The 22,155-nt window shown below is 51.7% G+C and overlaps 9 protein-coding genes and 1 non-coding gene across 11 annotated transcripts; 6 read left to right on the top strand and 4 right to left on the bottom strand.

Moving 5' to 3' along the window:
- Positions 1 to 164: 164 nt before the first annotated feature.
- Positions 165 to 238, bottom strand: J3458_004483. The gene has a single exon. It is a non-coding gene; the product is annotated as a tRNA-Val (tRNA).
- Positions 239 to 2,216: 1,978 nt separating this feature from the next.
- J3458_004482 (uncharacterized protein) lies at positions 2,217 to 2,558 on the top strand (the record flags this gene model as incomplete). The annotated part of the gene is made up of 1 exon (XM_007809320.2): positions 2,217 to 2,558. One exon carries the CDS (start codon positions 2,217 to 2,219, stop codon positions 2,556 to 2,558), a length of 342 nt encoding a protein of 113 aa, XP_007807511.2.
- Positions 2,559 to 2,647: 89 nt separating this feature from the next.
- Positions 2,648 to 2,941, top strand: J3458_004481 (uncharacterized protein; the record flags this gene model as incomplete). The annotated part of the gene is made up of 1 exon (XM_066118237.1): positions 2,648 to 2,941. One exon carries the CDS (start codon positions 2,648 to 2,650, stop codon positions 2,939 to 2,941), a length of 294 nt encoding a protein of 97 aa, XP_065976837.1.
- A 235-nt stretch (positions 2,942 to 3,176) lies between these two features.
- J3458_004480 (uncharacterized protein) lies at positions 3,177 to 3,656 on the bottom strand (the record flags this gene model as incomplete). The annotated part of the gene is made up of 1 exon (XM_007809321.2): positions 3,177 to 3,656. The coding sequence occupies one exon, from the start codon at positions 3,654 to 3,656 to the stop codon at positions 3,177 to 3,179; it is 480 nt and encodes a 159-aa protein (XP_007807512.2).
- A 1,553-nt stretch (positions 3,657 to 5,209) lies between these two features.
- J3458_004478 (uncharacterized protein) lies at positions 5,210 to 9,066 on the bottom strand. Of its 2 annotated transcripts, XM_066118235.1 has the most exons (5): positions 8,269 to 9,066; positions 7,583 to 8,212; positions 7,011 to 7,524; positions 5,329 to 6,954; positions 5,210 to 5,265 (listed from the first exon to the last, which is right to left on the bottom strand). In XM_066118235.1, exons 1-4 carry the CDS (start codon positions 8,769 to 8,771, stop codon positions 6,235 to 6,237), a joined length of 2,367 nt encoding a protein of 788 aa, XP_065976835.1. In that variant the 5' UTR covers positions 8,772 to 9,066; the 3' UTR covers positions 5,210 to 5,265; positions 5,329 to 6,234. The 2 variants fall into 2 exon arrangements, with proteins under 2 accessions (XP_065976835.1, XP_065976836.1); XM_066118236.1 differs by having other exon boundaries at positions 7,583 to 9,066.
- A 416-nt stretch (positions 9,067 to 9,482) lies between these two features.
- J3458_004477 (uncharacterized protein) lies at positions 9,483 to 9,884 on the top strand (the record flags this gene model as incomplete). Its single annotated transcript, XM_066118234.1, has 1 exon — positions 9,483 to 9,884. The coding sequence occupies one exon, from the start codon at positions 9,483 to 9,485 to the stop codon at positions 9,882 to 9,884; it is 402 nt and encodes a 133-aa protein (XP_065976834.1).
- Positions 9,885 to 11,094: 1,210 nt separating this feature from the next.
- On the top strand, positions 11,095 to 13,014 carry J3458_004475 (uncharacterized protein; the record flags this gene model as incomplete). The annotated part of the gene is made up of 3 exons (XM_007809323.2): positions 11,095 to 11,437; positions 11,488 to 11,983; positions 12,034 to 13,014. The coding sequence occupies 3 exons, from the start codon at positions 11,095 to 11,097 to the stop codon at positions 12,749 to 12,751; spliced, it is 1,557 nt and encodes a 518-aa protein (XP_007807514.2). The 3' UTR covers positions 12,752 to 13,014.
- Positions 13,015 to 13,144: 130 nt separating this feature from the next.
- Positions 13,145 to 16,880, top strand: J3458_004474 (uncharacterized protein). The gene has a single exon (XM_007809324.2). The coding sequence runs from the start codon at positions 13,284 to 13,286 to the stop codon at positions 16,245 to 16,247; it is 2,964 nt and encodes a 987-aa protein (XP_007807515.2). The 5' UTR covers positions 13,145 to 13,283; the 3' UTR covers positions 16,248 to 16,880.
- A 34-nt stretch (positions 16,881 to 16,914) lies between these two features.
- On the bottom strand, positions 16,915 to 18,279 carry J3458_004473 (uncharacterized protein; the record flags this gene model as incomplete). The annotated part of the gene is made up of 3 exons (XM_066118233.1): positions 16,915 to 17,919; positions 17,982 to 18,162; positions 18,215 to 18,279. The coding sequence occupies 3 exons, from the start codon at positions 18,277 to 18,279 to the stop codon at positions 16,915 to 16,917; spliced, it is 1,251 nt and encodes a 416-aa protein (XP_065976833.1).
- Positions 18,280 to 19,480: 1,201 nt separating this feature from the next.
- Positions 19,481 to 21,430, top strand: J3458_004472 (uncharacterized protein). The gene is made up of 2 exons (XM_007809326.2): positions 19,481 to 20,469; positions 20,546 to 21,430. The coding sequence occupies exons 1-2, from the start codon at positions 19,853 to 19,855 to the stop codon at positions 20,883 to 20,885; spliced, it is 957 nt and encodes a 318-aa protein (XP_007807517.1). The 5' UTR covers positions 19,481 to 19,852; the 3' UTR covers positions 20,886 to 21,430.
- Positions 21,431 to 22,155: the final 725 nt, after the last annotated feature.

Here is a 22,155-nt window from a genome sequence, read left to right as displayed (position 1 = left end):
GGCTCTGTTGCTTGCCAACGTGCCATATTCACTCTACGCCGGCCACCAATTGAACCCCCTTTGCAAAACAAATCTGCACAGCCTGCATCGCGACGTGGTGATTGGAATGAAAATGGGACAAAAAAGGACACAACGGTTAGTATATTCCGAAGCCAGACAAAAAGTGGTTTCACCCGGGCTCGAACCGGGGACCTTCTCGGTGTTAGCGAGAAATCATGACCAACTAGACCATGAAACCAATGTTCCGCGTATACGCGTTACCGGATCATTGGAAGGCGGAGGGTTTAATTCAAGATAAGAGCCTTTTCATTACTCCGTACGTTGTTAATAGTAATTTGCTGGCTAACCGTTTTGTAGGATTACCCGAGTTTCTTCACCAATCGAGTCGCCTTGTCCTAGTCTATGGCTGACGAGTCTCTTGTGCACCCCGTGAAGCAGATGTCTTCTCGGAGGTGAAAAGGACCGTTTCCCAAGCATTACGGACGTTGCTGGGATGATGATTCTTGCCATCCGTGTATTTGACAGGATGTCACTGTTGGAAATTTCGCAGCAATTCACACAGTGGAAAAGGCGCATATTCGGAAGGCTTTGGGCGGTCTTGATCGAGCAAATTCAATGACATTGGTGATGGTTTGAAGAACTCTGTTGACTACAAATGGAAATTGGCCCCTTTTATACTCTGGAGAGCCCCTAAAGACCCCTACCGACACCCTCGATCTGTGCTCTGAATTGAGCTCCAGAAAAAGCAACTATCGTGACCAACAGCTTTGAAGTACATATCACCATTTTCACCCAACAGTCACACGGTTGAGGCCACAAGAAAGGCGTTGGACCAACAACGGTTACACAACAACAAGCCATCTCGAAGCCCGAGGTCGTACTACAGGCGAGGGCTGCCTCTGGCCTGTATCGTACGCCGACTTTTTGTACATATAGACACCTCTGGTCCCCCAGGACCTCTTGGAAATTCAGGCGTCTTTGATACCCCAAAGTCGATTGTTGAGTATTAAATTGGATTCTTTGTTCCAAGTCCAGCTATCCTGCCCTTGTCACACAGGAACATGTCACATGTCGTCTTTTTTGCATGGCGTACACATACCAGCAGCTTGTGTTAGCGTACTATCTCCTTCTGACTTGCTGCGCAAATACGTTTTTGGCAAAAGTTAATCGATAGATGAAGCAGGTCACGAAGGGACGATCCAGCGAGATCAAACTCGTCAAGGTGTTGTGAGCTAGGGTTAGGGTTGAGAAGTATGTTTCGCCTTTGGCTTCTACGACCCGTGGCAAGCACCGACATTTGACATTGCGAGCCATATGTAGGACTGATACCAATATAACGACTGAACAGACAGTACAGAGCATCTGTTCATAAAAACTAGAGGCCTTTCAGTCTTGCGCGATAAACATCGGGGCTACATCTCTTGGGCCAGATGACGGCCTTTACAGAAGAAGCATACTCAGTCCAACTCGGCAGCTCCATCGACCTGCCATATAGAGCCGAGACTCCACGCATACTCCGTGTGTCTACGGGAACCATCTCGATCGGGCGCGCCTTGGTTGCCTGGCTCCGGGGTGTTGGGCAGTACGAATCCCCGCCTCGTGTTCACGCCGTGACATGAAGCTCAAAGACCCCTGCGGTGGCTTGCGCTGCTGAAAGATGGAAGCCGTTGTTCTCAAAAATTGATGAAGGAGTGCTTGGGTCTAGACACCATCCTTTCTAAACTTCAGAAGTCGGTGATTGAAAGCAACACCTGATGCGGAACCCGCCAATTTGCGGCGACTTGCACCATGTTGAAGAAACCAACTCAAGAACTCGCCAACCACGGCATGCTGATTTACTGCGACATCTACCGTGGATAATTATCCCACAGACACGCCCGTTCTTCTGTACCTTCATGCTGGGGGGCTAGTTGGCTGGGGACGAAGTGCAGTGCCGCCGTGGCTAGGTCAGGTTGGTTTTCCACCCCCCTTTACCAAGGGCTACGTATATCCAGAGCGCGAATGAATGACGTTTGACCTGCTTGACCTCTATGCCAGACCTGCTGGGAGAGAAAATGGCCCCTTGTGAGCGCAAGCTACCGCCTTATGCCCCGGACCACGTCCGAGGGCCTCGTGGAAGACGTCAATGCAGCTCATGAATTCGCCCGAAACTAGCAGGCTGATGGGAAGAAACGCCGTGTGATTGCTGCCGGCAGCAGCGGTGATATTTTTCAAAAATGTCCTTCACCCTGTCAAACCGCTCGCCCTCGACGGCCCAGGGCATCAACTCCTTCCGCCACAACTTCCTCAACTCGTCCACCATGCTCACGCTCAAGCCGATCCCGGCCTCCGTCATGGCGCCCATAACCGCCGGTCCAATCGTCATTGGCGAAACACCTCCTGGCGACCCGTCTGCCTTTGATATCAACAAACTCGGACCAGACGGCTCCAGAAACCCCGACTACAAGTCTCCTCCTCGCCCCGAAACCCCTGACGATTCAACAAGAGACGCTGCTGATCTTCGGGGCATGCTGTACCACTGCTACACTTACAAGAACCAGTGGGATCGAGCTTGCTAGGTGACATTGACCCAGGCTACGCATGGGCAAAAACCGTCATTTCCAACGGCGATGCCGACTACGACGTGGCGCTGGCAGTGAGCGAAGAGATGGGGAACTCCCTTGGTGAAGACAAGATGAAGCTGCTGGTAGCAGAGGCGCAGGGCCATCTCTACGAGCTGACCAAGTTTATTGAAGACGATGCCCCCGGGATGGATACCGTCCGGGAGGCCGTCTGGTGTCTAGATGAAATTGTTGCCAGCAATTATGAGCAGTCCTTTTTTACAGTAATGCAAACACAAACTATTTATACGCTGCTACAACTACCACAACTACTCTTCACTAGGCCAAACATGGTCTCGTCCTCCAAAACGGTAACCACGCCCTCACACGAAGTAAAGTAGCTAATATTATCAAAATCCTTCCTTATTCGGGCACAGACTGTATTAATAACTAATAGTTATTAACTAGAATACGTGGAAAACACGGACAGATCCTTGAGTAAAAACTCGAGGTCATTGTCCAGAGTTATACATCAAATATCCTCATCCAAAACGAGACGATCCTCAAACCGTCCCTGGCAATTCTCGCGGCACCGGCAGGTTGAGCTGCCGCCATTGCCATTTTTCGCCATGTTCTTTAATACCAGCCAGCCTGGAACGGTCCATACAGTCTGATGGGGAGTTCAGTGCCCTCGGGGCATGTAACTTGACGCGTCTCCGGGTCGCCAGGGTGCCAGACCAGAGGCTCACACCCATCAGGCGTGACCTCGACGACTCCGGGGAAGTGATCGAGGGGCTTGATGGCGTAGTTGAAGGTGCCGCCATCACCACCAACGTAGCTCACTTCCACCTGCCTGTTGATTTTCAGGTCCGCGACTGGCCCTCCCGGGATTCTGGCCGCGCCCCCCGCCTCAATGTAGTAAACTTGCTCTCCTGTCGCTTTGACCTGGCGGAAAAGCTGCGACGGCGTTACTTTGTCCACGTCGACGGCGATGTTCATGTGATTCATGACAATGGCGTCACCGGCCTCGCCCTGTCGCCACCCCCAGTAGTATCCTGGGAAAGCCAGGGAGGATGCCGTGAGCAAGGCGGCAAGAGAGAGCACAGAGTACTTCATCCTGGCGTTTACTTGAGTAATCGTATATCGTATTAGCAGTGGAGATGATTTTACATGTCGAATACGGCTCTTATTTATACGTATATATATTTTTTTAAATACGAGCACAGGAGTTGTATTTATAACAGACTATATGATAGATTCAACAAGGAAATGCTACATTAACTTTATATTTCCCCACTGTTTTTGTAAAGTTTGAAAAATTGCTACGCAGGCTTAATACTGGCTTTACCAACCCAACTCACTCTGATGTAGGTCCATTTACCGTTGGTAATCCACCCTATCACGGGATATGCGGAGGGCTGTGGAATGTGTGCAAGTTAAATTTACTTGGCCGCAAGGTACCTGCGTAGCAACTACATACTACATCGCCGCGTACTTGGTCTCGTCCTTTTCTCCTCGGCTTTAGATGGACGATTCTACGGCACTTGCGCTGGACAAGTGCTAATCGAGACTCTTGTATTATTACACGTTTGAATATTGAAAAAGTGATGTAATAACATACAGTAGCGCAAGCAAAGACTCCCAAGGTTAGTATCTACGTAGTTTGCCAAGTGAATAGTGTCACGGGCCGGATCGGCACTGCGAGCGTCAATTCCGACTTGCGAGCTAGCAGTGGTGTTCTGAGCGTCCAAGTCTACGTGAAACACGCAGAGAAAAGCCCAAAGACATGGTACAATCTGTGTGCCATGTGAGAACTGTTCAGTCTACTTTTCCCATCTGTTGCTGTTGCCACGCAACAGGAATAAAAAAGCCAAATTATGCGGGTACCAACAGCTTCTGGAAACTTACTTTTCATGATGAAAACTTTGAATAAAGTGAAATCGTCTTCTAGTCAGTCGCCGTCTGGAGTATTTAATTGAAGCTTCAAGCCACACGTCTCCCTCCCGAGGAAAGACGCTATTCGCCAAATACCAAGCGCAGGCTTTATCCCCAAAGGTGAATGAATCGGGGATAGGAATGGCATGCTCAAACGGCCGCTCTTCTCTCCACGTTTGAGTCTCGATACAAAGTCTATCGTCTACGAAAGCCAAAAACACGCGGTCCAAGACGACACGGTCGCTATGCTGCCTGTGCACATACGTCACCCCCCAAGCCTCGTGGTGAACAAAACAAAATTCTATAATAAATTGGAATGTTCATCAAGATTTATATTCATTGCACTGTTTTGCGGAGGGCCTTTCTCCCTCGGACCAATGTTGTCATGTATCTACTCGACGGCCAGACACGTATTCACCCTGCCAACATGGAATTGCAGTCGGGATTCGGGATCGACATCTGACAGGTTCACGATCAGTGCCACCAGACGTCACTTGCTGGAGAGGCCAGCGGTTTAGAATTTCAATCGTAGATGCTGATTGATTGATCAAGATGCCCGTTTCTGGCTTGCAGGCGTCAGATTTCCAACCAAGGAAAATCGATACACGCCAGTCCGTTGCATCTCTGCCATCCAAGCTGTTGCATCCATCCTGACCAGAATCGTAGAGTAGCGCACTTGACAATGGAAAAAATAGCGGCAAGCTGAATGACACCGAGTATTATCAAAACGAGGAGTCGTCGACACTTTTCCCTCCAATTTGTGTCGCGTCCACTTCGGTAGGCGTAAATCCTAAGCTTAGGTAAGCTGACATTGGACTGGTCTGTCGAGAAAATCAATTGACCGTCAACAGACTTGACTGGAGCACTCAGCCGTCTTGAGCACTAGCCAGGCCCACTGGATGCTGCCAACCGCGAGAAGATGGCACTGCCCGTCACGTCTGGTCTTTTCCAACCAGACCCTTCCATCAAGCGCTGAGCATCCCATCAACCGAGGAGAAAAAGAAAAAACAAACAAACCAGACACAAATAAACAGCAAAAGTCACGCCAAAAAGAAAAAAAGAAGATCCCACCGGAACCCCATTCTCAATCGCATCTTTGACATATAGGAAAAGCCCGATGCGGGGGTCGAACCCGCAACCTTGAGATTTCGTGTACTCTAAGAGTCTCACGCTCTACCGATTGAGCTAACCGGGCGAATTTGAACTCGGTTGGTAACCTCGCTCGGAGCAGTCCGGCTGGATTGTTGAGAGGGAGCAGACTACAATCAACTTATAAGGGCCATGTAAAAATTTTTTTATTTTTGCTGTGTAACTTGCGGGCTGGAACTAAAGGACCAACTGGTGTGTGGTCTTGGGGTGGGCTCCAGCGGGGCGTTGGCGTGGGACCCTGGCCGCAGGCTGCATGGCTTGGGTCATGGCTCGTGCGGAATGCACAACATTGAAGGGACATCTGGAAATTTCATGACAGCCGGCGAATCATGGTGGGGATGGCTGCTGACTGGGAGGACGAGGCAGATGTTGGCCGTTTGCATCGGCCTCTCCATTGCGTGAATGAGTGAGCGAGTGAAGGCGTGATTCATTGCCAAGTATGGGTGTAGAGAACAGACAAAATGCATGTCGTCTCAGACATCTATTCGTGGCTCTGCTATGCTCCGTGATAAAAAACACAATACAGATTTCAACCATCCGTATGCAAGCTTCTGGTATCTGAAAACAGAATGCGCCGTTCCCATGCATTTCTTTCTTTCCTCTGTCAACCTCAACCGCTGCCACCACTCCGAACGCCAATGCTGTCCTCATACTCTGTCCACCGCAATGCCTCTTCCACATCATTCACAAAATGCGACTCGCCTCCACTCAATGCCACGATGCCACTTCGTTCCAGCAGCTTCCAGACGGGGTGATCTCGTCGACTAGGGCCACGGGAGAAGAAAATTCGAACACCACGTTCTCGGTAGTTGCGTACAATTTCCTCAAGAACCTGCGTGCCCGAGCCGTCCATTGATGTGACGCCGTGAATGTCAAAGATGATATTTCGGTTGGATTCTTGGCTCCGAAGACGGGGAAGAGCCGGATGTACTTTTGAGGTTCCATAGAGCTCTAGCCGTCGCAATCGCGCCTTCAACTCTCCAGTGTTGGCAAAAGTAAGCGGCTCAGGAATCTTGACAATGAGACAGCCCTCGACAAACTCCAGGCATGCGTCGCCAGACTCGGCGTTCTCGAACCGATTTGTCCCGGGAATGCGCCCCAGAATCTGGATTCTTGGCCGTGTGCTGTGCTTGATGACGAGAAGGATCGAGATGCCAACCCCCAGAGCCATGCCGAGCGTGAGAGAGTAGAAAATCGTCGACAGGAAGATGATGGCCATGAGCCCAAGCTCCGTCCAGCCCCGGATTGTGACGAAGAAGGCAATATCATGCGGCGCCTCCTCTATCAATGAATAAGCCACCACAGAGATCATGGAACAGAGAACAGGTTTCTGTCGAGTGTCAGACACGAGAGATTCAAAACCTTGACGAGCACGCACACACTCACCGGCAAAAAGTAAAAGTACGGGAGCAGAAACAATATGGACAAGAGTGAAATCAGACTCAGCAGGATCGAGCTTACGGGGCTCTTGCCACCAGTCGTCTTGTTCACCTTACTTCTCCCATAACCTCCGAAGGCTGGCAGACTCATAAAACACGCGCCGACGAGGTTGGCAGCGCCAAGGGCAATCATTTCCCGGTTCGCGCTCAATTCGATGCCTTGAATGGCGTCATTGCCTCCCAAGCTCTTGGCTGCAACGGATGACTCAAAGAAGCCGAGCAGTGCAATAAGAAATGATGTCGACATGGCACTGCGAATGTGCTTCATGTGAGCTAATCTAAATGGCCACCTAAATGCAAAAACGCCTCCGTTGGCGGCTTTGACGGCGCCAAGGACCTCGACACCTTGCTTGTCCCAGCGGAAATGCCAGCAGAGAATGGCAGAAACGACGACGACCAGGAATCGATCTGGTAAAAACACGACCGAGGGGAATCTAGGTTCAAGGCGCTTCTTGAACTCACTGTACTTTTGTCAGCAACCCGAACAACCGCATAGCACCAAGGAATGTCAAGACTCACCGGAAAATCATGATGACTAGGAAGCTGATGCCGGCGACAGCAAACGTCAGATGGTGGACCTCGCTAATGTTCTCGACAATAAAGGCAATCTTCTCAACGGTACTGCCGTGGCTTGCGCCATCTTTGCTTGCAAGATCGTTCAGACCAAGCTCGGGGATCAGCTGGTCCACGGCTATGACAAAGCCAATGGCGCTGATAAACCCACGTAAAAAGGGGCGGCTTAGTACGCTGTCCAAGAAACCCAATCGCGCTATTCCTGCAATCAGAACCGTAGCTCCCGCCATACCGGCCACAACTCCACAGATCTGGGCATGAACGAGGTCGTTATCCTCAGTCGAGCCACCACTGTCGACGCTCTGCTGCACAACCGTGCCCACGAGCAGAGACCCAGCAGCCTCTGGACCGACAACCATCTGCGACGATGAACCTAGCAAGGCGTAAATGAAGGGGTTGAAAACGAAGGCGTACAAGCCGTGAATCGGGGGCACATGAGCGAGGTTGGAAGCGAGCGAGAGCGCCATGGGGAGATAGAAGGACGCAATGGTAACGGCAGACACAAGGTCGCCTTTGAGATAGGACCATTTATACTGTCGCATCCAATTCAGGCAAGGAATGTAGTAGGACAGATACCTATCGACACTATTAGCAAGCCAAATAAGAGTGTGTGGGCATTTGCAAAAATTCACATCAAGGGCGTATCTCTAAACCCAGCTCGATGGGCGAGCTCCCTAGTCTCGCCCATCCTCTTGGTCCGAATTCTCCCGCTAAACCATTTCTTCCAGCCCTCTTCGATTGATGCTTGGAACGAGGAATTGTCAAACAGTCCGTCAGGCCCCGTGGTGACGATATCGTCCCTAGTAATGGGAAATGCCTCGTCCGGGGTCATGGGTCGAGGGCTAAACGTGCCGTGGTTGCAAACTCCAGGGTGAACGGCGCTCGATCGTCTGCGTTCGGTACTTCCGCCGTCGGGAATCAAAGGCGTGGACTCGTCTGTATTGCCGCCAATGGTGGCGTCGCCACGAGCAGCGTCATCCCTAGACGGGACTGCTTGTCTAAATGCCGGGCCGCTGTCCTGACTACTGTCTCGACTCGAAGCTGCGTGGCTCTGACGTAGCGAGCTTGGCTGGGCTGGCCGGTGGCTCTTGCTGGAGGACGAGTCCGCACGATGGTGAGAGGGACGCCCCATCATGTGCACACAAGACGGATTATACTGGCCTTGGCGGCCGAGGCAAGATCGCAGGCGAGCAGGCGAGCAGGCGAGCGGCCGGGCACTATCGTGATGCGCTCAAACGGCTTTCCAAAGTGGTGGGTACGATGTGTGCAACCCCTGTACCTGATGCATCGAAAGTAGTGAAGGGCACAACAGCATGCAATCGAGCGATCTGGACGCGAGAGAAGGGATCAATGCAGGGTCAGAAATGAGGGGAGTGAATGATGCGCATCATCAAACGAAACTCAACCCGGGATGCGTCAGCAAAAGGGACCAAGGGACGACGCAATATGTTGGTCGCGAAGGGGCTTGACCTACTTTTATACGATCCGAATTTCGGCCCGCACGTCCCTTGTTCCTTGGGCACAGGATGTCACTGAACGCATGGAGACTCCGAGAATAGCGGGGCTGGCCAGAGTCAAGCGACCGCTGCAGCCACTAAGAACCACGGCATCACTAACCGAACGACGACAAGTCGGCAGGGAAACCGTTGAGGCCCAAGAATGGAAGGCGCGAACGAACTGCCCCGGAGAAGGCAGCACGTGCACCCAGAAATCAGACTCTGTATGCTCTACCGATCTGGACTTCACCAACATACATGCCCACGTCACAAGAGATGGAGTCCTACGCCGCTTATTATATATTTGCCATGCAACAAGGTCAGAACCCCGACCAGGAATTTAAGCAATCATGGGATGCCAAAAAATGATCGGTTGCATATGGAGACAAGCCTGGCAGCCAGGCCGCGACACCATCTTAAACACAACCACCACGACAAACCCCGACAGAACCAGAAGCGGAGTTACACAAATCGTGGTCAGCCGCCTGTTCATTGGGCGTCATTGGTCGCGGAAGTACGCGGGAGCTAATGATCCTCTCCCACGTGGGTGGTATGATGTGACAGCGCAGGAGTGCATTGTCGGAAAATGTGTCAGTAACACGCAAGACAACATCACCAAGTGTTCCTTGCATTCGGAGCTGAAATGTTATACAAACGGCCTGTTCTTCTTCTTCTTTCATACCCCACCTGTTAATCTTCCATTCCTGCAGGACCTCTCATCTGCATCGGCATCGGCACCAGCCATGCCTTAACAAGTCGGTACACGATATCTTGGACACCCTCTCGCGATATATTCCCGATTATAATGCTCAGGATATTCCTAATAAATTTAACTAGCTAAGCTGCAACACTTCCCCTGATTGACTACTTCACTGACCAGTCCGTCCATGCTTTATCTTGACCATCCCCCCAGGATCCGTCACATATGCCCTAGCCTGTTGATGCTTCTACCCCCCAAAATAATATCGTCTTCTCAAAGTAAGTCCACATACCTCAGTGACATCGCCGCCGATAACGTCTACAGCATGGACTACGAAACATGCCGCCGAACTTAGCGCAGCAGACCCATACACATCAATTGCATCATCCAAATTCATAGCTTTTGCAAAATGACCAGGCAAACTTGCAATATGAACAGCAGGGTAGACTACAGGATCCCATTCTCTCCGAAGATAAGACACGCCCAAAGTCAGTAAGAGCAGAGGCTTTACAGCCAATCTGACCGGGAGCATGGACAAGCCTCTCGCCAACTGTAGGCACATATTTCTCAGACTTGTGTAAGATGAAGCTATCTGGCCCAAAGAAAACCTTTGGATTTCAACGATGTGCCTGTGGTATTTGCTCGCTGCTCACCGTCTTCAATTGTCATTGTTTCAGGACCAAGGGTCTTAGCCTATTCGTTAAAAGTTCCAAGAAGAACGATGTAGCGTGATCAGTGTGTAGGGCAACACTTCAAACCAGCCCGGATAGCTGTGGATTACAATCCCTGGGAACCCTGTGATTTCGGCATTCTGAGCACCCGCACGGCGGATGAGGGCGCTTACATTTTATGCGGCTGCACACAAATCATACGTCTTATTTCAGTCGTTGAACTAGCCAAGAGCTGCGAAGCTATGTTTCTCCTTTTCCAGAATGTCTTCACGTAGAGGAAAATAAAGGGAGCTTGGTTAATTTAGCACTGCACACATTCAGATCTGTGCTCAGAGCTTACAATCCTAGCTCAGGGGCTGTCCATGTCGCAATTATTACCGATCACCCGTCAGCCTTAAGTTGTGTTACCTGAAGATGGTTTGTGCTGACGTATCAGACCTTGACATCCTTCGTACCCACAATGTACCCAACAAACTCAAACCCGAATCAATATCAGTCATCATTTCCATTCTGTTTAACCCGGTAGTATTTTCTGCTTAGGTAGCTCTCTGGATAGACACCGATCTTCTCCCATGGTCATTGCTATCTACCATGTCGGACGTGGTGGCTGATCGGAAACGCCATTGCTGGGAGTGTCGCCGACGCTGTCTCGTGTGCGACTCGGCACAACCCGATTGCAAGAGGTGTGTCGCATCTGGTACCATATGCCCAGGGTACGGTGATATCAAACCCGCAAGATTAAGATGGCTCGATATCGGACGGGTAAAGTCGCGAAACAAGAGGTCCAAGAGGACCGTAGTCGCTACCGACGAGGAGTCCACCAAAGCTCGACACCAGAACCACGCGATCAAGCCGTGTGAAGGCCAGGTTACAGGAATTTCGAGACATCGAATGAAAACTGATCTCTGCGCCTTAAGCGAAGCTGTTGGATATTGTACATGACCCAGATCACCCATGGCTGAACAATGCTAATGCTGTTCCTAGTTAATGGTTGCATATACTATGATCTGGTCCCCATGGAGCAGCTGGGATCGAATCCTTTTGTATACGCCATATCGGAAAGGCACATCAAGGCCGGTACCATGTTTCCGGACTACCTGCGTCTCACCTTGGTCTGCACGACCCTCTCCCATCGAATAAATCGACTAGGGCTGGATCCCAATCATGGCGCCTTAGCTCAAGCCTTCTACCAGTACAGAGGAGTTATCATTCGATCCCTGAGAGAGGACGCATCCGATGGAGGCAGACACATAAGTGACGTGTTTATTGCTGGAGTTGTCATGCTCTTGCTCATTGATGTCAGCCATGATATTGCCAGATTCGTTATGGCTACGCTAATTATTCGCCAGGTTCAACATGGGGCTTCGTCAAACTGGAGATGCCATCTAGAAGCTATCCAGAGACTAATCACGCTACGTGGCGGAATAAAGATACTAGCCAAATCGAAGAGATTGGATTCTCTCCTTCTTTGTTTCTTAGGGTATGCCAACAAGCTGAACAACATTGGGGCCGAAAGTTAACTTGGCACAGGGTTTCGGTGCTGGGGAACACCACATGCCCTGCGCATGACATTGCCATGACGGACAACCACGTCAAAGAGCTCGAGTACATGATTCGGCACTATCAAGGGGCGACATTTAGCTTTCAGATGTGTCCTCCGCCACTGTTCGCGGAGATTATAAGGATGAATAGTCTTCGAATGCGCGCGGCAGAGCGGCAAGTCTCAGGAGAGTTTTCGATAGAAGCGTATGAAATACTGGCGCGAATTGAAGAATACTCGCCTACGCAGTGGGCAAGTTCTAAACCCGCGGCAATAAACAACTGGCTGACCTTGGGGGCAATCTACAAGTTGGCTGCGGCAATATACTGCATATTGTCACTACAAAGCTCGTCAGTCCTCCCCAGAAACCTGTCATTGAGGAATCGCTGTGTCACGCATACGCAGCAGTTGAAGTCTCTTCTCGAGAGCACAGTAGCCAACCTTAGTCTGAAGCGATTTCTGTTATGGCCACTCATTGTTCTTGGCGTTGAAGCGTCGCGCGGTGATTTGGCATTGAAAATTTTCATCGAAAAACAATTGGCAGAACTGAGTTGTCATCTCGGTTCCTATGTGCCGCTGGCGGCCAAAAGCGTACTGGAAAGATTTTGGGCATTGGGAGAGACAGATTGGGATGTATGTTTCGACAAACCATATGCGTTTGCGACGCAGATTGCTGTGGATTTGAGCAGGATATCTCCAAACGACTAGGGAGATGAAGACGGGCAGAACATGACCAGCGGATTAACTTGTGAAGACGAGCTTACGGACGTCCAAGGCAATACTTGGAGGGCTAGCAGGGTAGAAAAGAAATGGCCCCCAAACGCCCGTCATTGGTTCCGGCAGTTGAGTTACGGGAGCAGTCCATTTCTCTCAGCCATTGACTTGGAACTGCTCTCCCTGGTTGCCACCAAAGCCACCGTGCCACCATTGCCTTGCTACGGCGCCGTCAACCATCTTCAAGAACACAGGCCTTTATACGAAGTACAGCATGGCTCCTGATGGCAGGACGGGCATACCAATGGCCGTCCCGTTGCATCCGGCAGACCCGGTCCCGGAACCGTTGCGTTGCAATTTCCGCCAGTATGGCGAGCTAAACACTAGCGCAGTCGAATTTCAATGTCTTGCGACTCTAGAGCACTGTGCCATATTTGTAGCTTCAGTCTCTATCGACCTTCGTCCTGCTGACTGACTTTGCTCTAGCTGCTCCGTCTTCGAGTTCGCGACAAAACGCGCCTTCAACATGACAGAGGGCCCAGATGCGGCTGCAAGCCGGCCAAGCCGGCGACAGTGGAAGTTGCCCCCGTGGTTGAACCACTTCAACATTCATGATGTCAAAATCGTTTTCCGCTGCTGGGTAGCAGCATGGGTCAGTTCGTTGCTCATGCTCATCCAGCCATCTCTGACAAACCTTGGAGTGGCTGCTTTTTTCGCCCTGTTGATTCTTATCGCCGTGCCACCAGCAAGCATACTCTTGGTCTATGTCCTGGCCTCTTTTTCTCTGCTTCTGGGCATGTGCTTTGGCTGGCTATGGGGTCTCTTGACGATGAAGGCTGCTCTGGCTGCGCGTCCGGACTCTGAGACCCAGCAGTCCTTACTCGCACTTCAACAAGCAGCCGTCGCGCAGGCTAAGCAGACTGGTCAGCCCGTCTCGCGGGAAGCGCTGGTACTGGTACACGAGGGATTTATGCTCGATGCTCGCGTTACGGCTGTCTTTTACGTCATGTCCTGCGTCTTCATATACGCCTTGTGTCGGTTGCGCATGAAGAACGTGAAGTTTGTCTTGCTGCAGCTATTCGGCATCATAAATATAGACATCTTCCTAATCTTTGGGCCGACGGTTCCCCAGTTTCAGGCGCAACTTGGCACGATTCTGGTCAAGCCAGCTGCCGTTGGAGTCGCCTTAGGCTCGGCATGCTGTTTGCTCTTCTTCCCACAGTCGACTTCTTACGCCGTTCTGGAAAAGATGGAGAAGCTGGTGCTTCTTCAGGAAATCGCTCTTCAGGCGACGAGACGCCGCCTTGGTGACCAAGACTTACACCTGGGGGAGCTACTAGAGGCAAAGGCCAAAACCGCGGGCCTTTACAAGGCCATGCAGCCGGAGCTTGCTTTCTTGCCGCTCGACTTTTCTCGTGGTCGATGGAACGCGGAGGATGTGAAGGGGTTGCAGACACCTGTCCGAGAGGCCATGATTGCGAGCCTCTCCATGGTTGACTTTCATATTTCCCGTATCAACGTGATGCAGAAGGAGGACAGGCTGGCGAAACACCACGAAGAAGAAGAGAAGAACAATCACGAGGAAACCGAAATCGGTTTGCACCAATTAAGGGAAAGCTCAGAGCTGTTGCATGCCCTTCGACGTCCAGAGGACGGCGAGGTACAAGATCAAACGAGAGCGGCTCTCTTGGACACGACCGCAGACGTGCTACAAGCCTGCTCACAGTCCATCAAGTTGGTTGCTAAATGCATCAACACGGTCAATAATCGCCGCTGGATCGGCCAGCCTTCACAACAGTCGTTTGACGAGCTAGAACAAGAGCTCCGGACCAAGCTGGACGCTTTGCGCTCCTCACGAGACCTCTGCGTCAGGAACACGACAGAAAAGATACTCGGTACTCATCAGGACCTCTTTGATGCTAAAGGAGACCTCAAGCCTTCAGTCGAGAGTGGATCGCGGCTGCTTCGCGGTATAGTCGTGTCCATGGTCATCGAGGAACGAGTCATCGGCATAGCGACTGCGATGGAAAAATTACTCGAGAATGTTCTTCACCTGATGACCACCCGGAAAACCCACCGCATCTGGATCCCTTCACGTATGCGCTACATGTTCAGATGGTTGCTGGACGGTAGGTTTTCCGTGCCCGTCTCTGGTACAACCACCGATGCTGCCGACGATCCAGATAACACGGCGGATCCGGTGCTGCTTCAGGACCAGGCAGAAGAGGCCCGTAGGCGTCTTCGCATCAGCCGTGGCTACTACGTCAGACCTCGGAAAAGGTCAGCTGCAACGCGTGCCATCGCGGCCACGTTCCGCTGGCTCTTTGATCCCGCTGGCATGTATGCTCTCCGCATGGTCATTGTGACTGTTGCGACGGCTATACCTGCTGCTATCCCAAGCTCAGCCGGGTTCTTCTATCGCGAGAAGGGAATCTGGGGGGTCATCAGCGCCCAAACATGCTTGTTGCCGTACATGGCCGACTTTACATTCTCCGTCGTCTCTCGCGGGCTGGGAACCGTCCTTGGCGGTGTCATGGCCGTGGTAGCATGGTACATCGGGTCCGGTTCTGGCGTCGGAAACCCGTACGGCCTGGCTGCCATCTCTGCGCTGATGATTTTGATTCTTGTCTGGTGGCGCGTTTTCCTGCCCCCGGCTTTTCTCCAGGCGGCCATCATGACAGGGGCGACGTATGCCCTCGTCGTTGGCTTCAGCTACGATCACTTCCACATTGAACAGTATGGCCTGCCGGGCGTGGGCTACGAAGCCTTCTGGAAGCGTCTGGTCACCGTTCTTTTGGGGTTTGTTGCATCCTGCATCGTCCAACTGGTCCCCAAGCCCCCTTCTGCTAGAAGTCATGTGTGCAAAACGCTTTCCAACACCGTGGGCACACTTGCAGACCACTACGCGCTTCTACTGTCCCACTGGGGCCTTGGGCAGAAGAATAGGCTCCTGAGCGCAGTGGCGGAGCAAATATCCATCGACCTCGCCGAGACGCTGCTCTCGCTCAACGGCCCAATCGCCCTACTCACGTTGGAGCCGACGTTTGGTCACTTTGACCAGTATACGCTCAAAGAAACACAGAAGCTGTGCCTCGCCATCAATCGGTCGCTCGAACGACTGATGGACGTATCCGGCTCACTGCCTAAGGAGTACCAGGACCGGTTCAGCAATGTAGTCGGATTTGTCGACGACCATGTCATTGGGGACGTCATGGCCGTGTTGGGGGTGGTGCGAGTCTCGCTCAAGACGGGTGCCCCCTTGCCAGAGAGGTTGCCTGCTCCTCTCATTCGCAACTTTTACGCTTGGTGGCATGACAAGTATCGCACTGCAATGTTGAACACGACGCTGGTGCGGGACGAGAATTACCGGCGCCATTGTGTCGCCGTCTCTGCCTATCTGAGGTTTTTGTCGGCGGTCGATGACTTGGTGTTGGTCATCAAGGGGGCGGTGGGAGAGTGCCATGTCGTGAGGCAATGGGAAAATGTATAGTGCATGATGATGATAAAGGCCCCATGTGCAAAATGACTGGGCCAGTGTGGCTGATTTCCAAAGAAAGTTTTATTGCTCCCTTTCCCCCCCCGAAACTCGCGCCTTTGTCTCCGATCAGCCTTGGACGATCTTTGAGGGCCATAGAAGGCAGTATGCTGGACATACACACTTGGACACTGCCGGCTGAACAATTGCTAGGTTCTACATGACTCTCCTTGTGAAACGTAGCCTCAAGCTTGCTGCGGAACTGAGCTTGTCGGTGGAAGATGGGCATGTTCAAGACAGATGCTGTCATTAGGATTCACCCTTCGCTGTACATAGTGGTACTCCAAGCTTATAAGAGTCAAGGACACTATGATGGCTTGTTACAATTTGTCAGCGGACATCGAGAGAGTATATTTGCTCCGGTAGAAGATTTGTAACTCGCCGTCAGGAGAACCAAGTCCCATCGTTCCATCCAGCGCCCTAGCTGTTGTGTGAGAAGCAGCCATACATCAATGCATATGTAGGAGCATTTTATGGAGACTGTAGACTAAGGATTGCATTCAGCGCAGCCACAGGCTTTGAGTGCTTAATAGAATACGTGTGAGGGATAGATTTGTGATCAAGTTCATGAAGTAGAATAAGTCACGCTCAAAATTCATTATATACAATTATTTACAATTCATCATACGACCTCGTTAACGAACAGACCAGCCATGCCCTGACCGGTACCAATGCACATGGAAGTAAGGAGAATCTTCTTCTTTTGGCGTCTCAATTCACTCAGTCCAGTCACGACTTGTCTGGCGCCAGTCGTGCCCAGAGGGTGGCCGAGAGCAATAGCACCACCACGAGGGTTCATCTTTGTCCAGTCAAGGGACAGCTTGTCACGGCAGTAGACGGCCATGGTAGCAAAGGCCTCGTTAAGCTCGACTACATCAATATCAGCGAGAGCGATGTTGTGAATAGCAAGCAGCTTGGGAATAGCAATGCTTGGTCCGATGCCCATGATGCGGGGCGCAAGGCCGGCGATGGTAGAACCGACGTACTTGCCCAGGATGGGCTGGCCGAGCTTAACAGCAGTTGATCGCTTCATCAGGATCACGGCAGAAGCTCCGTCGGTGACCTGACTGGCGTTGCCGCCAGTAGTCAGAGGTCCCCACTGAGGGAAAGCAGCTCGAACCTTTCCGAGGCCTTCTGCGGTGGTACCTGGTCGGATACCCTCATCCTTGGTCAGGGTCACCTCCTTCACCTCGCCGTCGGGACCTTTGACTTTGGTTGAAATGGGAACAATCTCGTCGTCGAACCAGCCAGCCTTCTGGGCCTTCTCGGCTCGCTGGAAACTCTCGGCGGCATACTTGTCCAGCTCCTCTCTGGGGATATTGAAGTCGCGACCGACATTCTCGCTGGTCCAGCCCATGGGCTGCATGCAGTCGGCTGCATCCTGGCTTGCCTTGAGGATGGTCTCGTCGAATGGCTGCTCGAGACGATCGCCTGGGGCAGACATGAGCTCAGCACCACCGGCAATACCAATCTCAATCGAGTTGTTCGAGATGGCGTGTGCAATATCGGCAATTGCTTTCAATCCAGAGGAGCAGAATCGGTTGACAGTGCTCGCACCGGCGGTATTGGGGAAGCCGGCGGCAAGAGCTGCGGCACGAAGCTTGTAGGCGGCTTTACCATCGGAGACCTGATTTTGGACAAATGTTATTTTCTGTCTTGCACATATCAGTCAGAGGCGACAAAACATACATTGCCGAAGCAGACGTCTTCAACGAGAGCAGGGTCAAGGTTGCTGCGCTCGCGAACTTGCTTCAGAAGAGCGTATATCATATACTCAAGGCTCGTATCCTTGAAACCACCCTTGCGTGCCTTGGTGAGCGGTGTTCGGACCGCGAGAGTGATGACAATATCATCAGGATTTTTGGACTGGCTGTGCAAGTATGTCAGAGAGACTGCAGCACAAGACGCCCACTGATGCTTACATCTGATTGATGGCCGACCCCGGGGCCAGGTGCTTGATGATGGAACCGATGCGCTCGACAGCCATTGTGTTGAATAATACAAGTGCCTCAACTCAGACGGATGGTAAGGAATGTTGTGGCCAAGCAATGTCCAAACTTGATGAAAGAGCTTGAGATGCGAGAAGCGTCAAAGGTGGCCGAGGGCCCGTTTATGTGGAAACTGGAACATTGAATGTTGTTAACCGTACAGGGCCGAGGGAGCTCGATTGTGGGGTTGAGCCGAGGCAATGTACATACCGACAGGCCAGTGACGGCATACGGAAATGCTTACTACCTAGCCTGCCTCCAGGTAGGTAGTAACTAGTACCTACCAGTTACAGCTCGCCACCAGCTGCCGGTGGCTGGTTCCGGTGGAAGTTTGGACCACTATCCGGGGAAGGAGGGAACGGGCGGAGTATTTCTAACCACTTGAATGGCAGGTGCAAGCCTGCAACACTTCCCAGGTCGGAATGAAGACACTTATTTCAGTACGCAATTTGGCACAGAAGAGATCAATTCCACACAATTGCACCTCGAGTACTCTCATGTCCCATTGCCGACGACCTTTCAAGACGGATCCAACAACATGCCGCGCCGAGTCAAGCGCTCACCTCGAGGATAGATCAACCCAGGTCCATCGAAGAAAATACACGCTGCATCGTTTGCAACCGTCGTGTTGTGAGATTTTTGCTCGCTTCTCCTTCACAAAGGCCACAGCATCGGTGATGGCCAACCCAACCAACCAAGGTCCAGAAGGTTGCATCTTGCTGAAGAATTGCCCGCCCACATCTGAACCGTGACAAGGTGGTCCAGGCTGCCGAGCTGCCCGAAATAGCGTTCAATGTTGCCTCACCGGGTTTGGCGTCAGCATATCCCCTGATCTTTCGCTCAGGCTAGCCAACCACACCACATTTAGCCCTTACTCACCAGAAGCAATATGGACTGGACACAAACTGTCTTTGTTCTGCAGCCACCGGCCTCGCTATCCACGGTTACCTCTGCGACCTCGCCCGGCTTGGTGTGCCCAGAGTACCTGTAGCTAGGGGCGGTTGCTTGTGCCAAGCCGCTGGTGGTGGACTTGGTGGACCAGGGCTCAGATCTCGAAGCTCGTATCATGGCAAAGACGGGTTGGACCCCTTGTCCAATATTTGTTTGATCCTCAGCCGCTGGTTGCCTGCGTAGCGCCAACTTTGCATCGAGACAGGGCAGTAGGCTCAACGCTTTGATGTACGTCGCCAAAACTGTAGATAAAAATTGGTCGCAGTGCGCTCTTCCTCCTTTCTTGTCACTACCATCATTCATTTCGGTGACTGAGTAATTGTGCCGGTCCTCTGTCGTTTCCCGCTCGATTTCACCAATTTTTTCTTGTTTGTTCCTCGTTCTTTTTGATTTGGGTTCCGTCGTAGGCGCTGTCATTTCGGCGCAACACCATTGATCCGCGTTGCGCTTGAAAAGAAACACCGAGAAAAACTGCGACAATAGGGCTGACGATAACCTCGCGCGCCTGATGCCAACGCAATTCCAGGGCCAGTTCATTAAATCGCCTGTTTTGGTTTTTCGTTTCGCCTTCATTCATCGACGCTTGACTCCGAGCTGTTCCTCATTCGCATCACATCCGTAATGAGGACTTCATCGTGGCTGGCACAAATTATCCCCTTGGTCGAGATCTGCTCCGCTGCCTCGTCCAAGCGTGGCCTCGTCTTCACGCCCAATGCCGAGCATGCTGGGGATAACAAGCTCTGGGTGCAGTCAGGCAGCGATCTGATATGGTACTACAACTACCAGAGCACGCCATCACCAGCCTATTCCAGCCTATCACAGGATCAATTCGAGTTTATTCCCATGATGTGGGGCATCGGCTCCAATCCCAACGACACCAAGTTCCTGACAGACGTGAGGAAGCTCATGGATGATGGCACCAAGATAAAGCACGTCTTGGGGTTCAATGAACCGGACACGAGCTCCGCATATGGAGGCAGCAACATCAAGCCCGTAGATGCGGCCCTCGCATGGGTCGCCAACTTTGAACCTCTTGGCAAGATGGGAGTGAAGCTTGGCCTGCCGGCATGCACTGGAGGATGGGACAGTCTGCCTTGGCTCAAGCAGTTCTTGGGTAATTGCTCCGAGTTGGTCAGCACCGGAAAGGACAAGAAGAATTGCACCTGGGATTTCTTGCCGGTTCACTGGTACGATAACTTTGCTGGCTTGGCATCGCACATTGGCGAACGTGAGGCAACGTAAGTTCATGATTCCAATCATTTAATATTGACGATGCCATCGCAAGAAGAAGTTTCGGCTGACCTCCGCGTGTAGTTGGCCTAATAAATCAATCTGGATAACAGAATACGCGTACGCCCACCAGGATCTCAAGCCAACCCAAGAGTTCTACAACCAGACCATTGACTACTTCGACAAGCTCGACAGCATCGGTCGCTACTCTTACTTTGGTGCATTCCGCTCCACTAATTCTAATGTTGGCGCTAATGCGGCATTCCTCGATAAGAGCGGCAAGCTGACTGACATTGGATCCTGGTATCTTGGCTTTGGAGCCACTGGTGTTACTCCGGAGAGCTCCAAGGCTGCATTGCTGGAACCTACCGTGGGGTCTCTTATTCTTGGCGTCATTGCCAGTATTTTGGTTGCTTCTCTATAATTGAGGGAGAATCATTGAGTATCATTGACGCAAGGAAGCTGTGTGACTTGCTTGGAGTATTCAGGAGTTTAATTCGTAATGACTTTTTTTTTTTGGCATGACTGGGTAACAATAGGATGTGTGGGAGGGTTCTGTTGGAATTTTGTATTATATTGTTGTTGTACATAGACGTTGCTACATTGTGGGTACGTGTAGATATTTTGTTTTTTTTTCTTCTTTTCCTTTTCACTCGTCATTTGGTTAGGTTGTAAGGAAACCGCACATCTGTGGAATGAATTTGGCGTCCTAGACTCGTAACGGACAGGAGCCAGGCCTTACTGCGTTATGGATATCCGTTCTCATCAAGGTAGCCCAGCGTTCCAAGAAATGTGCCATGTCTCAATTCGCAAAGGTGCCAAGTCATAGTACTAGGGTTCGTACAATGCACATGTTCCAAACCATGGTACGCAGCACTGCCTGAAGAAACTGTCTTGCCACACCCGAGCAAAGTCAGCCTCGCGTCAACCCACGTTTAAGCTGCCCACGTGGCGTATCGTATCGATCTTTATCATACTAACCGGCATCGGAAGTCTTGGCTACTTCCGATGGGCTTTGTGAACCACGGCTGGCCAACCTGTATGCCTCCACGATCGCACCACGATTGCACCACGCCGGAGTGGTATCGGACTTGCCGGCTGCGCCACCGGGGGAGGCACAGTCTCTGCCGTTCGGGGCGGGCATTCGGTGCTGGCGGGGCCACGTGACTCGGCGACCCGGTGCTCAGCAACACCACTTACATGCCAAGACACGGCATGCTTGGCATCGAAGGAGAAGAGAAACCTTTGGAAGCCGCAGCACACCAAGACAAGAATAGCGCCAATAGTGCCAAGATGAAAGGCTATCGTTGTCTGCAAGGCCCTCATGCACCTGCTGGCTTGCAAACAAAGAAAATCCGGACAAACAAAGCAACATTGAACGTTTGAAGCTGACTTGTCAAAATTGTACTCAAAAGTGTACGGAGTACTCGATAGACTGCTCCGTCCTGCCGTAATCGGCCGCCGCTGAGACCAGGGGCGTCAATCAACAAACGGTTGCGGACCGTGTCAGAAACGGCAAAGCATCGGCATGCTGAAGTCTGGTGCGCCAAGCCCTATGCTGCAGGGGACCCCAGCGTCTTGCAAACGCTGATAGGCGTGACACCATCCACTACGGGCGCTGGAGCTGGAGACCAGTTGACCGCACCAAGATAAGCTTAACCAACAAACATGCCCACCAATTGCCAACCAGACGC

This window comes from Metarhizium acridum, assembly GCF_019434415.1.
Source record: "Metarhizium acridum strain ARSEF 324 chromosome Unknown scaffold_29, whole genome shotgun sequence".
NCBI classification, from domain to species: domain Eukaryota; kingdom Fungi; phylum Ascomycota; class Sordariomycetes; order Hypocreales; family Clavicipitaceae; genus Metarhizium; species Metarhizium acridum.
The sequence above is the reverse complement of the archived record's forward strand: the minus strand, read 5'-3'. Positions and strand labels throughout refer to the sequence as shown.